The 15,700-nt window shown below is 46.4% G+C and overlaps 1 protein-coding gene across 1 annotated transcript in view; it reads left to right on the top strand.

Moving 5' to 3' along the window:
- The window catches only part of CLPB (caseinolytic mitochondrial matrix peptidase chaperone subunit B), a 72,963-nt gene that overhangs the window by 13,851 nt on the left and 43,412 nt on the right, over nucleotides 1-15,700 (top strand). Inside the window, exons 3-4 of the mRNA XM_041422443.1 lie at nucleotides 1,167-1,253; nucleotides 13,253-13,356. Coding sequence (XP_041278377.1) covers nucleotides 1,167-1,253; nucleotides 13,253-13,356 — 191 coding nt within the window. The remainder of the gene's footprint in view (nucleotides 1-1,166; nucleotides 1,254-13,252; nucleotides 13,357-15,700) is intronic.

The following is a 15,700-nucleotide window of genomic DNA, read 5'->3' as shown; positions in this document are numbered from 1 at the left end:
GAAAAACCTTAATATGTGAAAAGGGAGAAGGATAAACCAAGGGGCAGAGAACTGCTGACTCTTGCATGGTCCACCCTGCTTTCTAAAGCTTGATCCATGGCTTCCTTGTCTCGGTATTAGCAGCACCTTGCTCCTGCAGGAAAAATTGGTTTGTAGTCATGGATCTGGTTGTGTAGAGGGACTTTTTACACAGGCAGAAAGTGGCAGGACAAAGGGAAATGGCTTCAAACTGACAGAGGAGAGATCTAGATTAGATGTGGCGAAGAAGTTCTTCCTTGAGAGGGTGGTGAGGCTCTGGCACAGGTTGCCCAGAGGAGCTGTGGCAGCCCCCTCCCTGGAAGTGTCCAAGGTCAGGTTGGACAGGTCTTGGAGCAACCTGGTCTAGTGGAAGGTGTCCATGCCTATGGCAGAAGTGATGGAACAAGATGGTCTTCAAGGTCCTTTCTAGCACAAACCCTTCTGTGAATCGTTCTATGATACTATGATTTGAACATGCAGGGTTTAGAGTTTTCTCATTGAACTTGAGCACTGTGTCTCAATTCTGAACTTCCTTTCTTCCTTGTGGTGTGCAGAGAGAACTATCATTTCATACTGTGTGGATTTGACACGTTTTAGGTTGAGGTAAAATACCTCCTGCAAAAACCTGTCCCTTGCCATTATCTTGCAAAAGCTGAGAAAATTTTGGAGAGGATAGTTTAGTTCCTAGTATTTTTGGAGGGTGTCTTATTTGTTCTTATGCTGTATGAGAAAACTACAAAGTATCTGCAGGTGGCTTGGGCTTTGGAGGTCCACTGAGCTGCTTCTGAAGCCTAATGGGTGCTTTGCAGCCAAAGGATTCAAGTGTCATTGGAATTCGGGTTCATCAGTTTTGCCACTGATTTTCTTTGGAAATTAGACTAAACAGATTAAATAAATAAACAAATAATACAGAAAGCAAGATGGTGGCATTGCACCATTTGAAAGGAGTGGGACTGCCATCAACTGAATGTTTGTTTAAGTTTGGTCACCTTTGAGAACTGTATTGAATCAATTTCATGTTGAGTCTTCTGGGCTGTGCTGGAACAGGTGCCTGCACAGTAAAACATTGTGCTTTCCCTCATTAGCTCCAGCATGCTTGAGGTGCTGTCTTTTTATCTGTTTTCTGACCATATCTCTCCCCTTTCCAGGTTGTTGGAAGAAGGCGCAGATGTGAACACAAGACACAAGCTTGGCTGGACGGCTCTCATGGTGGCAGCCATCAGCAGGCACTCCAGGTATGTGCATCTCACATCATGGTTACTCACTTCAGCCTTTTCCTAAAGTCATAATGAGCTCTGTAGAGGGTTTTCATAAAGTTTGGGATGTGTTGTGAAACTTAACCCAAGGGAGCTTGTCACTCTCCTTATGCCCAGGGTGTGGTGTGACAGATCAGGGCAGGCTGCTCCCGCATCCCACGGATGTGACAGCTGAACTGATGGTGCCATTCCACACCAGCTCTTACGTTTGGCCATGGATGAGCCCATACCTGTGGGATGTCATTGTGGTGGGTACCCCACCAGCCAAAATCACTCCTGTAAGAGCTGTCCCATATCTTCTCACTGGTGGTGGTGTCACTGGGGCTGAATGCTGTGCCCTTGCTCCACAGTTCCCATGATGATCACTCTGGCTTCTTGTAACCTTTTAAAGACACTCCTAAATATATTCAGTCTACAACTAAATTCAATTAGGTTTTTTTATTTAAGGAAAAAAAGAGAAAAAGAAATCCAATTTTGGAAAATGTGGGACAGACGGGAGAATGAGCTTTGATGTTACAACCTCTCAGGGATGCTTTACTTAGTCACAAGTTCATAAGCAAAAAAGCTTAATTACTTGGGAAAACACAGGATTAAAGCAGTGCACAAAGGCTGAATATCCGCTCTCGGGTGACACTATCCCAGTCCATGTGCTGAGTTCGTGTGTGGTGCAAACTTTGATGTGTACTATGACAAGCTGAAAGTCGTGACCTCCTCAGGGAGCTCCTTAAAACAGGCCCAGAGGTGGGGGCTTGCGAATGTTTGTTTAACTTTGATGTCCAAGCAGCAACGGGCTCTGTTATTTGCCTGTCCATGAAGGGATGGGCTTGGGAGCCTCCCACCTTTCCCACTGGACAATGGTCAGCAGCAGAGTGTGACGACTGTTGACCATTCCAAGTGATTGGTGAAGCAGAACAGGACTTCCCGAGTTGCAAAGGCTAAGGGGAGACAGGGAGAAAGGCTGTTCATGGGACAATAATTACCTAAAATCATGCCTAAAATCAAGTGGAAATGCTAATGAAAACATCTTGACAGTAAAAAATTTGTGGACTCCAGGCTGGTCCCTTCTGAGAGGGCAGAGTCATCATCCCATCTGTCTTTGTTTTGTACCTGGCCAAAAGAAAAAGGGTTTGGCTGTGTTGGGCAAATTCTGTTTATTTTTCCCACATTTTAGATGAATACTGACTTAAAGTGAAAATTAAGAAGACCTTGAATACCTGAAGTTCACTATAACTTTTTTCCAGGTAGCGGAAGAGTAATTAGATACTGTTGGACCTGGTGATCTTAAAGGTCTTTTCCCACCTTTCTTTTCCCTCCTTTCTGGAGGCAAACATAAATGCAAGCTTATTCCATATGTAACAGCTCTTGCATCGTGCCAGACAAGGTTTTGGCCCTCAGTCCTGTTTCTAGACTTGAAATGTCCACAGTGCAGAGTGGGAAATGCATTGAGCTGTAACATGACCCACAGTTTGAAATGGCTTACAAATGGTTCGCTAATGGACCTAGTCCGCAGGGTGAACTATGTAACTGAAACTAGATGTTGTGGCCAGGGTGTAATGGGGAAGGGAGGAGTCAAAGGCACCAGGATGCAGGATGGTTTTGGTTGAGTGTGGTCCCTTTGTAAAAGATTATGCTCTAAATCTGCTTTCTTCAGCCACAGCAACTGATCTCAGAATCAGAATCACGGGTTGGAAGGGACCTTGAAGATCATCCACTTCCACCCTTCTGCTGTGAGCAGGAGCACCTTGCACTAGACCAGGCTGCTCCAAGCCCAGTCCAACCTGGTCTTGAACGCTTTCAGGGATGGGACTGCCACAGCTTCTCTGGGCAACCTGAGCCTGAGCCTCACCACTATCTCAAGTTAGAATTGCTTCCCTGTATTCAGTCTAACCCTGTCCTCTGGCAGTGTGAAGCCATCCTCCCTAGTCCAATTGCCTGTGTAATCCACCTGATATGATGGATTTGAAGTTGTTATGACTTTTGGTCCTTCGCTCCTCAGGCCAGCAGCCTCTGGGGAGGTGAGCTGTGCTGTCCCTGGCTCAGATGTCTGAGGTTCAGCCAGCTGAACAGGACCTACATTAACTGTTTGCTTGCAAAAAGATCAAGGTCATTCCAATGTTTAACTTCCTGGCTCTCTCACCACTTCCAGTTTTATGGCTAATGATACCTCCACAGGTTCCTCAGCATGGTTTTGAAGGGCTGGGATGCTGGGAACTGAGATGAGTGTTTTCAGCTAATAAAAAGGAAGCCTTCATCCTCGATGCCTTTCCAAAGGTGTTTTTCAGAGAAGAACGATGAACGTTCATCCACTGTGCGCTGGAGATTTCTGTGACCTTTCCTTTAGCTTTGTCATGTTTCCCAGTTTCCACAGCCCTCACTCTTCCAATTAGACTGCCCCAGTCCATCTGTTTAATTTAATTCCAGAGGCACTGCTTTAATGATTTCTGTCAGTTGCCATCAGCTACAAGATGAAATCCAGTGTGCCGGAAGGCAAGTTTGGGGTCCATCTTTTCTTTTTACAGCAAAACAATGATCATCTTCTTCCTCTTGGAAATGTCTTGTATCCAAAATGTGGGGAGGCATTAAGAAGCATTCTGCAATATTCCCATGGATAGGTCTCCAGGAGGAGATTGGTGTCTGCCTGGGAGGGGAGATGCAGTAGTGGATCTAGTGGAGACAGATATTTAGGGTTTCTTTTTTACACGAGACAATGTCCAAATTATTTGGCTCCCTGATGATACATGTTGTAACTGGGTCATGGGCTAAAGGCACATTAGGTGTGACCATGTTTACAGCAGCAAAGGAAGGTTTTATGCTGTAATTCCCATTGCTGTGGGAATTACCATAGCATTGTCATATTTTTAGCATTTAAACTCAGAGCTTTGTGGGGTTTGTGCATTTGTTAAAATAAGCAATAAAGCTATCATAAATGAAACCCCAAAGCAGGTAGGACTTTAGCTGTATGTCTACATTCTGTAGAATAGTGACCTTTTCTATATCTGGTTATCAGCTACTCCAGTTTTTATAATTTCCACAGAAATAAAGTGACATTGAAATATCAAGTAATCTTCTCTGCCTCCTCTGAAGCAGAGAACTACTTGTGTGGTAAGGGAGACTAAGGCACAGAACAACATGGAAAGTCTAAGTCCCATTGGGATAAGTTTGAGTAGTTCTAAAAAACACTGGAACCTTGTTTCTGCTCCCATTCAACCACATTGACACAACCCCTGGGCAGCAATTCTGAAGGAGGGGGCTGGAGCATGAGCACAAGTCTGATGAGGAGTGGCTGACGGAGCTGGGGGCCTCAGCCTGGAGAAAAGGAGGTTCAAGAGCAACCTTCTTACTCTGTAAAACTCCCTGACGGGTGGGTGGAGCCAGATGGGAATCGCTCTCTCCTTCCAGGTAACAAGGGACAGGGAAAAAAGGAAACAGCCTCAAATTGTGCCATGGGAGCTTGAGGTTGGCTACTAAGGAAAATTCCAAGCCTGAAAATATTGTCAAGCCATGGAAGAGACTGCCCAGTGCAGTGGTGGGGTCACCATCCTTGGAGGGATTTAAAAGTCATATGGAAGTGGCACCTGGGGACAATATTTAGTGGTGGCCTCGGTAGTGCTGGAGAAACAGTTGCACTCAATGATCTCAGAGGGGTTTTCCAACCTAAATGGTTCTGTGATTCTGTGATTTTGGGGCTTCCAAAGTTTTCTGCATGGCTCATGTGGTGGGAAGGAACACCTGGGTGCACTCAAAGGGATTCCTTTCTCAGAATCCAGTTCAAGTGCAGTTCAAACCTGTGCAAGACTCCATAAAGGCTTTCACAGGAGCAATACCCATGTTTTAATTGGACAGAAGTGCTCCAGCCCTCAGAGCATCATTTTGTTCCCCTCTGGTCTCACTCCAGCAGCTTCACATCCTTCTGATTTTGAGTGGCCCAGAGATGGAGGCAGCACTGCATGTGGGGTCTCACCTGAGAGGAGCAGAGGGTCAGAATTGCCCTCTCCTCTGCTGTCCATGCTGTGGGATCAGCCCAGGGTATGGGTTTCTGATAGTGCACTGTCAGGACATGTTGAGCTTTGTCTTCCTGTTTCACTGGGGACTTTAGCCTCCAAATTCCTCTTGACTCTTCCCTACATCATCTACTCATCTTCATTTTCTTTTTGCAGCTTTGACTTCCTGCACACCCTTTCTTCTTCTGCCTTCCTCTTCAGGTCTGGATTTCTTTGCTTTCTTCACCTTTGCTTCTCAACACCTTTCTTCCGGGAATGATCAATGTCAAGTGACTCCTCCCTGAGCCTTGGCTCTCCTTTTCCTTCTCTGTCTTTCTGGGAAGATCAAAGGAGCTGTGGGTCAAAGGTTCTCCCATCGAACCAGAGCCAGCAGAGCTCAGGCCAGTGTGGCCTTGCCCCATCCCTCACCCTCCTGCAATCCTCCTTAGGGAGGCGAGTCAGGAAGTAGTTTGTTCCTTGCCTCCATGTACATTGCTGGGAGCTGTGCCTCATTCACACGTGCATTGAAGATGCTATGTGGCTGTTTTATATTGGTAATGAAAATTCCTCATGCACTGTGGTATTTTAGTGGGTTTGTTCTGAGATTGGTGAAGGGTGACTGATCTGGATCTGTTCCCTGTCTACAGGCAGTGACATGATGAACTGGTGCAGTCTTGTTATCTATATTAGGTACATATATCTGGTCCATGGGGGTTTTTTCACTCCTTTCACTTTAGGCAAGTCATTCAGAGCTGTCTGCAGTAGAGCTGGAGAAATATCTGAGTACCCTGGGAAGAAGATAAGGCCCAATGTGTCACCTGTCAGTGAGCTGAGGAGTTGGCTGTGGGTTTCAGCTGTGATGACAGAATGTTTGGAGGGCCTGATCCTACAAACTGTGGCATTGACTTTCAACCACTCCCTTTCTGGGTGTTTTTGATGAACAGTGACCACTTGGCTGTTCCTGCAGCTGTTTCTCACACCTCTGCCTTGGCAGTACCCCCATCTCAGACCCCGTGGCATGAGCATCCCTGTTTTCAGGGATGAACACCATCTGATGTCTTGCAACTCAGGCACAATGTGATACTGTCAGTTTAGCAGGTTCCTGCACTCCTCCAAGCCACAGAAATGGCTTCTCTTCACATTTTCTTACTGCTCCAGGCAGGGAGCAGGGCTTCTAACACTCCTCAGCTCCCTTGTGTGCCTTCACCATGCTTCTGAAAGATGATTCACCCATGTCACACTCTTAAAGAAAACTGAAGAATATAACAATTACCACCCTTCGAGATTTTTTTCCTTTTTTTTTTTATTCCATAGTCCTTTTTTATTCCTTTTTGAGGAGTCAGTCATTTTCATCTGGGTTAATAATAACACAGCACAGCGCAACGGATTGCTGTGGCTGCCCGGCTTTCTGTGCCATCGGTAGATGTAAACATGCTCCTGGGAAGGCACACATCCACATTTAGCTTCCTCTGAGCAACAGTTCCTCCCAGCCCTCCTGCTGTGCTAAGTTTTACACAGTTAAGATATAACCACACAAGGATCTTCTTTGTGTCCAGGCAGGACATGTGGCTCCTGCCAGAGCTCAGGGCAGCGGCGTATCAAAACCCAGCCAGGCGTTTGCATTGTGCTGATAACGCACGGTCATGGGGATCACGAGGCTTCTTGGTTCACCAACCCCAGCTGCCGGCGGTGGTCCAGGCATGACATCTCTCTTCACACAGCCCCAGTCACCTCCCACCATCTCACCATTGATTTCCCCACCCCCTGTATTGTATATATGTATTTATTTATTGAACAATATGTTAGTCCAGCCATTACAAGCAGAAAGCACTTTCCCCAATCGATTGAACTGCCCAGCCAGCTCTAGCTCAGCATTGCCCTCTGAGTCATCACCAGGGTCAATTTAGATTTGTATTCATGCTGTTGAATAGGCTCTGCCTCTAATCCAATCAAAACTTGATCAGCAAATTAAAACTCAGCTTGTTGAGGCTGTTGAACACAGGTGAGCTATGGAGGGAAGCTGGAACAGCCCAGTTGGACAGTGGCATCCCACTCCTTCTAGAATCTGGTGTAGGGTGTTGTTCTGCCCCAGTGCCTCACAGCAAGAGGAAGAGCACAAAAAGTGTATGGGCCAGAGAATCCCTCATTTGAAACTCACTCATCATGGGATGGTTTGGGTTTGGAAGGGCAAAGCTCATCTCATTCCAATCCCCCTGCCATGGGCAGGGACACCTTCCACTAGACCTGGTTGCTGCAAGATCCATCCAACCAGGCCTCGAACACTTCCAGGGCAGTCACAGCTTCTGTAGGCAACCTGTGCCAGGGTCTTGCTACCCTTGCAGGGAAGAATTTCTTCCCAATATACCATTTAACCCTGCCCTCTGTCACTTTGAAGTCATTCCCCCTCATCTTGTCACGCCAGTTCCTTGTCCAAAGTCTCTCTCCAGCTCCCTTGGAGCCTCTTTAATCACCTGATTTTGCAAGTTTTTTCCTTTTTTCCAGGAACATTCACATGCTTTTCATCGCTGAGTACAGTTCTTTGCATTTTCATGGCACTGTTACCTTTCCTACAGGGTAATTTGCTTGAATGTCCCATTACCTGCAAATTGGACAGATGCAGTTAATAGCTGTGATTCCAGGAGTCTAGCTGATGGACAAGTGCTTGGAGGGGTTGGCACATCCCAAAAGCAGGGGATGTGATTGAAAGATGATTGGAAAGGAAGGCTGAATGTGTGATGTGTTGTTATTAGACTAGTGCCAGTATTTAGGCAGAGCAGATTTTGGCAGGAAGTGATTATATCAGTGCTTGTTATTAAACTTGAGTCTCCCATCCATCATAAGAGCTATGGAAATGTTTCTTACCACAGGGAATATGGTGCAGAGGGTAATTCACAGGGAGAGCAGAGCTGTTCTGCCACCATCACCTGCTACACCACTCTCAGACCACCTTGTATCTAGCAGTTGTAGTCCTCTGCTCAACTTCTCACAGAAGGCCACTTCCCAGAGAAGAATGCTGAATGTGTTGGCAGTGGATGAAAAGCACAGGGCTTCCTGAGTATCCAAGAGCACATGGAGGTAGTATCTGATGGAGTGCCTGGGAAGAACACTCATTTCAGTGCAGTCACCGGGGGCGCAAAAGGCAGATGGATGGAGTTATCAAGAAAATGACAAATCCTGTTTTACCATATGACTCGCTCAGTACCTGTAGCTCACTCATGGGCCACGATGTTGTGGATTAAAGTCCTACACTGGGACTTGGGATCACTTCCCTTAAAATGAGGCAGATTCAGGGGCCTGAAGGTATATCATGGCCTGTGAGCTAAAATTGAAGTAGAGGGGTCTCTTTGGTGGTAGTAGTCATGAGAATGGGGTCCAGGAAGGGTGGTTTGACCATATCAGAACCTGTGCTTCCAAAGACTTGAGTGATCCATGAGGATCACTTAGCTGCCTGGTGGGGATGCTGGAAACCCTGATTGCAAGAGGTATCACAGTAAGCCACCTGCTAGGGCAGGATCATCAAAGGCTTAATTGAAGCATATAATTTCTTGCCTGAAGGAGTTGTCCAGCCCTGTCACTGCCAGGGCAGTGGCTGCCCAGGGCAGTGGTGAAGTTCCCATCCCTGGACGGATTTAAAAGCCATGATTCTGTGATGTTTTCTGTTCAGTAGGTAGATGTCCATCTCTAGCAGTACGGAGGTTGTCAATAGAGAACATAACCTGTCCTGCCATCTTCCATCCTGCACCTCCTGCTTTCATGGGGACCTCCTCTTTGAGGTCTTTGATGCAGTTCTCTTGGTGTCTGGGTTGACCACACTAGCGCCAAGTACTGGAGATGCAGGATGTTTCCAGAGGAATCCAGCACTGGATCTTCCAGAAGAACTTTGTACAGATCAGTGACCTGTGCTAGAGCTTTCCCAACTAGAAAGACTGGATGTGGTGCATCTCCCTCTGTTCCACAGTCTTTGACAGATGGCACAGTGCCAGACAGATGTTAAGGGTAGGTCTGTCCTACCAAATGACCAGAGATGGGAGAGCCTGGGCAGGTGGCCTGTGGCTACATCTGTTCTGGATGTCCAAGGCCACGCACTTGGCCTCACGGGGCTTTTCTTGCAGCCAGACTGCTTCCTTGCTTTGCATTTTGCTGCAGCCATAGAGGGCAGTGATAAAGGTCCAAGTTCTGAAGCAGAGGTGGGAGTGGAGCTAGGCATGCTGAGCAGCCCTTCCTAGAGATGCTGAAGGAATTTCAGGATACATTTTGTGCCCTGTGCCTCATCAGTGCTCCTAAGGTAGTCCAGAAGGATCTATAGGCTTGTTGTGGCACTTTTACATGGATTGTCCTCACTCATACAGCCTTAAGGAGCAGTGTAGCAAGGTAGTGTAGACATGTCTCTTCTGACATGGAGCAGATACTTGGATCGGTGTCTTTTCCCTGGCATCACACTGTCTGTTCTCAGATCACAGTGTGGCCTGGGGGTGGGGCAGGGGGTGCACTGCCATAGACGCATGAGGATGACACAGTGAGGTTGTCTCACTGGAACTGTACTGGAGATTGTGGGTTATCTCACACACTGACCCTTCAAACAAAATCAAAACTACAGTGAACTGAGAGAAAACTCAGGCTCATTGAAGAGATTTGTGTGGTAGAGAGTGAGCACGTATGTGATGAAAGGCTGCTCTGATCTTTATGGCTTCCACTGCTGATATCTGAAAGTAGGTGAGGTAATCCACCATAAAGAAAGATGTCAACCTGTTGAAGCAAGTACACAGGAGGTCATGGAGATTCTCCAGGGGCTGGAGAGAGGCTGAGAGAGGTGAGGCTGTTCAGAAAAGAAGGCTCCAGGGAGGCCTTAGAGCCCCTGCCAGTGTCTAAAGAGACTCCAAGAGACCTGGAGAGGGACTTTGGACAAGGGCCTAGAGAGACAGGACGAAGGGGAGTGGCTTCCTATTGACAGAGGGCAGGGTTAGATGGGATATTGGGAAGAAATTCATCCTTGTGAGTATGGCAAGGCCCCAGCACAGGTTGCCCAGAGAGGGTGTGACTGCCCCATTCCTGGAAGTGTGGCTTAATTGGATGGATCTTGGAGCAATCTGGTCTAGTGAAAGGTGTCCCTGTCCATGGCAGGGGGTTGAAATTAGATGAGCTTTAAGGTCCCTGTCTAACCCAAAGCATTCCAGGTTTTCATGATGCCCTTCCTTAGTGCCTGTTCAGCCATGGCTGTACAACTGGATCCACTCAAGAACCTGTGCATTGCAGCATGCTTCTGATGACTGAAAAGGGGAAGGGCCATAACTGGAAATTGCTGTTTGCGGAATAAGAGCCAGAACCTCTCAACCTAAATAGCATAGAACAAACAATATTGTTGAAATATGGATGTAAATGAGATATGGATATAAATGGAGTACAGATGTAAACGAGCTCTGTATGCTCACAAGGATTGCCTGACAGGAGAGGGGAGCCAGGTGGGGGTCAGTCTCTTCTCCCAGGTAACAAGTGACAGGACAAGGGAAACAGCCTCAAGTTGCACCAAGGGAAGTTTAGGTTGGATATTGGGAAAATTTCTTCCCCAAAAAGTTGTCCAGCTCTGGTACAGTCTGCCCTGGGGGTTTCTGGTACAGTTCCCATTCCTGAAGGGTTTAAAAATATTTGGATATTTGACATAGGGATGCAGTTTAGGGGGGAATGATGCCTAAGATTTTTAGCTTGTTATATATTTGTAGCTTTGCTAAAGCTTGTTATATATTCATAGATTGCTAAAGCATAGCTGTAGCTTCTAGTATTTTTCCGATCTTTCCTCCCTACATTTAGGAACGATAAGTTAACCTTATAAAGACATTACTAAGTACTGTTCAGTCTTATTCCAAGAAGAGAACCAGCTACAAGGGCATTCTCTTTTCCAGTCAGAATCTGAGCCAGACATAACAGAAGTGGGGCAAAAGAAACAGCTAGACTGCTTCCAGTGGAGCAAGACCCCAGGAATTATTACCTAGACAACCAACCTTTTAATTGGACAGTATATGATAAGTACACTAATCAACTAACATTATAAAAATTGTAGAATTACTATTCCACATGCAGTTTTCACCACATTGTGTACCTGAAAGCTTTCAAGTAAAGATTTGCTTTTATATTCACTTCACATTGTTGGAAAGATCTATTATATTTTCCAGGTATCAGTGGGTGACAGTGCTGGAGGAACAGTTGGACTCGATGGTCTTAGAGGGCTTTTCCAACCTAAACAATTCCATGATTCTATCTTCAGCCCCCAGTCTTGGTGCTGTGCTCATTAGAGGTGACTTTATACATGGTGAGGAGCACACCAGTGCTAGTAAAGAGCCAGCCTCTGCTATACCATGCTCAAATAATAAGATAACCACCCTTGATTCTGCTAATGCATTTATAGGGTAAATGGAAGAGGAGCTTAAGTTAAATTCCAGATGTGACTTGACAAGCCACAGCCTGCAGGTACATGTCAGGCTGTGGCACACATCGCTGTCAGCCTGTGAGCCATGTCACTGGTGATGAATGCTAACAAATGAGTTACTGTCTAGTTGTCATGGGAAGCCTGCATGCTGAAAAAAAAATAATTTAAGAATTAACTGGCTTTAAGCTGCTTTCAGAAGGAGTGAGAAATTTAATTCTGACCTGATGATTGTTTGGATTCAGAAGCAGAGAGTGAGGACTTCCACACCAAAATGGCCTGGGCAGTGTGTCCCATGTCCCACTGCAGCATGTTCATAATGTGCAACATTTGCTGGCAGCTCAAAATCCAGTATGTCCTGGACTGATCCCCAGCTCCATGGGCAGCAGGGCAAGGGAGAAGCTTCTGACCCTCTGCTCCACTCTGACAAGACCCCCACCAGCAGAGCTGCATCTGGCTCTGGGGTCCAGCCTCAGAAGTGTGGGAAGCTGCTGGAGTGACAAGGTGGAGTGGAGCTCCAAGGAGGTGGTCCAAGGTCTGGAGCACCTCCGCTCTGGAGACAGGCTGGGAGAGCTGGGGTTGTTCAGCCTGGAGAAGGGAAAGTTTCAGGGACACCTCTTGGGGCCCCTTCCAGTGTCTAAAAGGGCTGTAAAGTTCAAGTCATAGAATCACAGAATCAGAAGCTTGTTTGGGCTGAACAGGCCTTAAAGCCAACCTCATTGCACTCCCCTGCCGTGGGCAGGGGCACCTGCCACTAGATCAGTTTGCTTCAAGCCTCAGTCTGGCCTGGAACGCTCTCAGGGATGGGACAGCCACGGCTTCTCTGGGCAACCTGTGCCAGAGCATCACCACCCTCACAGACAAGAATTTCTTCCTGATATCCTGTCTATCCTCTGTCAATGGGAAGCCATTCCCATTGTCCTGTCACTCCGAGCTTTTGTCCAAAGTTTCCCTCCAGGAGTTTTGGAGCCGCTTTAGGCCCTAAGGGGCTCTAAGGTCTCCCTGGAGCCTTCTCTTCTCCAGGCTGAACACCCCCAACTCTCTCAGCCTGTCTTCTAGGACAGAGGTGCTCCAGCCCTCTGATTATCTTCAGAGCCTCCTCTGAACTGCTTGCTGTGAAAGTTGTTTGCATTTCCTGTGGTAGAATGGCACCTTTAGTATTGGAGATTTAGGTCCTGTACAATTGCCTCCCAAAAGCAATGTAGTTTTGCTTCCCTTAATCTGCAGACTGTTACAATAATCTTCCTTTTTGCAGGGACAGGGGTGGCCTTGGAGTCAAGGTCTGTGTCTGGGAATATGCCTTGTGCTAGAAGCATGTTCTGTGCATGTCACCTCAGAAGGATTGCATATCTCTACCCCTTCCTCCAGTCCCTCCCCCATATCATTCATTTTAGCATATGCTGGTAGAACTCTATTTGATGAAATGTTCAGTTATGGTTGTGGGTTAACTTTCCTGGAATGTTAACATTCCCAGGAATATTTGAAGAGGGCTTTCTGAGCACTTCTCAGTCTCTGACCCTCGAGGGGCTTCAATTCCTCATCTACAACTTCTGCCTTACTTTCCTTCTGTTTTGTGACAGTGTGGTAAAGGCTCTGCTCACAGCTAATGCAGATCCAAACCTTGGGGATGATTTCAGCAGTGTGTATGAGATTGCTAAAGAAAAAGGCCTCCATTCCTTGGAAGGTAAGATGGTTTTGTGTGTAGCTACAAACATTTGCTTTTCAGGTCCCAAAATTTTGTTTCCTGATCTGACCTCTTTTTTTAGAGCTTGTTTCTTCTTTTTTCCATTTAAATGAAAAGTAATTGATGGTACTTGGGTTGAATGTGTGTCTGAAGAGGAAAGAAACATTACGTAGATATTATATAGAAGCAATCCTTCAAACCAGAGATAAACTGGTTTTATATAGCCAGAGCAAAATACAAAGTTGTAGATAGAAACATCATTCCATTGACTCACATGCAGCCACATCTTGGGGAAGGGTTCAGGGCAGTGTATTCCGCCAGCAGCCTTAATCCAGATCTTATCATGAGCTGTGAAATGCGGACAGACTTGGCCAAGTGAAATAAAGCTGAATGATGCAAGCTGAATGGTTGCTGTGACTACTGTTGGGTTTGGGCAGGCATCAGTGTCAGCTCTCAACCGTGGATGACTTTCCATGAAAACAAGGTCATTTTCTGCAGAGTCATGTCCTCTCATTATGGATATTCTTGGCAGATCTCAGTTTCCACGCTCACCCCTTCATTATCCTCATCACTGGTTGATGCAGACTCAGAATCATAGAATCATGGGATGGTTTGGGTGGGAAGGGACCTTTAAAGCCCATCCAGTCCAACCCCCTGCCATGGCATGGATACCTTCCACTAGGCCAGGTTTCTCAGACACCTGCTTTGTTTATTCAGACCTATTTAAATTGCCCAGACAGTTTCCACTTTTCATGACAATAAATGGTGGTAAAATTTTCTTGGTTTTATGATTATCAGGATATGTCTGGATTCTAGGTGCCCAGCTGTGCTTTGGAGCAGCCAGCTGCATGTTCAGAGATTCTTCTGTTCCTCATGCTAGCAGGAATGATAATAGGATCCAACCCCCCTAAAATGTCCCTGTCTTTTCTTCCCCATTCCAGAAGCCTTTTCTCTATGCAAGCACTGTGCTGGCCTGCCAGCCTCACCTCTGAGCTGGCAGACCATGGGATGTTTCCCAGACATCCCCCTTGCCCTGCCAGAGCCCAGCCAGCCACTGGGACTTGAGTTTCCAGATACGCCTGCATCCACAGTGGCTGCTTTTGTGTGCTCTGAGGTGTTTGGAAGTTAAACCTTGTTCCAGCTGCTCTGGGTGGAAAATGGGAGGAAGTCACACAGTTTGTCTAGAGCCTCAGTCTGCACAGCATGGTTTGCAGAGCCTGAGTCATAGAGTCATAGAATAGAATCATGGAATTATTTTGGTTGGAAAAGCCCTTCCAGACCATGAAGTCCAACCATTATAGCACTGCTGAGGCCACCACTAGACCGTGTCTCCAAGTGCTACATCCACATGACTTTTAAAGCCCTCCACAGATGGGCAGATGGTGCCAGGGCTTAACAACCCTTTCCATGAAGAAATTTTTCCCAATATCCATCCTGAATCTCCCCTGGCACAGCTTGAGGACATTTCCTCTTGTCTTGTCCCTTGTTCCTTGGGAGAAGAGCTTGACCCCCACCTGTCAGAGAGTTGAGGAGAGTGAGAAAGTCCCACTGAGCCTCCTTTTCTCCAGGCTGAGCTTCCTTTTCTCCAGGATGAGCTTCCTCAACTCCCTCAGGCACTCCTCACCAGACTTGTGCTCCACACCATTCCACAGCTCTCTTGCCCTTCTCTGGACATGCTCCAGTACCTCAATGTCCTTCTTGGAGTGAGGGATCCGGAGCTGAGCCCAGCACAGGGTCATTTCCCTTGTCATGCAGCCACACCATGGATGCTGCTGAAGCACAGTGACGTTATCCACATGCCTGTCTGTGCTTTTGACTCAGTGCTAAGAGGCAAAAGCTCTGTGAAAGCCTAATGAAGGAGTAATATTTGAACCTTTCATAAAGCACAGGTTGAGTTAAGAAGATGGAGCAGTGAGGTGACAGCTTTGACAGGGCATTATTCTGTATTTTTAAAAGCTACCTGCTCTCATCCCTTACTGTGACCCCACCCGTGCAGCAGACCTACTTTTTGATGGGAGAGAGGGTATACATAGATCATATCCCTATAGCAGGGAATGTAAAATGTATGAAACTACATTAAAAAATGAGCAATAGAATGCCAATACATAATGCATGTACATAGACTTTATTTAAGATAAAGTGTATCAACCAAGAAAGTTAATTGTTTTTGTCTGCATTCATCCCTCTCTAATGTTATATATTTTGGGGTGAGGAAAAGATAAGGCCACTCCATGAGAAGTTGCATTAATTCTTTGGTTGACATGTTTTATTAAAAAGAATAAATTCAGTTGCGTTTTTAAAAAGAGAGAGAGAAACTGCCTTTGTTTTTTCTTTTTTTTTTAGG

This window comes from Onychostruthus taczanowskii, unplaced genomic scaffold (assembly GCF_017590055.1).
Source record: "Onychostruthus taczanowskii isolate IOZ18803 unplaced genomic scaffold, ASM1759005v1 scaffold73, whole genome shotgun sequence".
In the NCBI taxonomy this organism is placed as follows: Eukaryota; Metazoa; Chordata; class Aves; order Passeriformes; family Passeridae; genus Onychostruthus; species Onychostruthus taczanowskii.
Note: the sequence above shows the minus strand (reverse complement) of the source record. Positions and strands in the feature narration are given on the sequence as shown.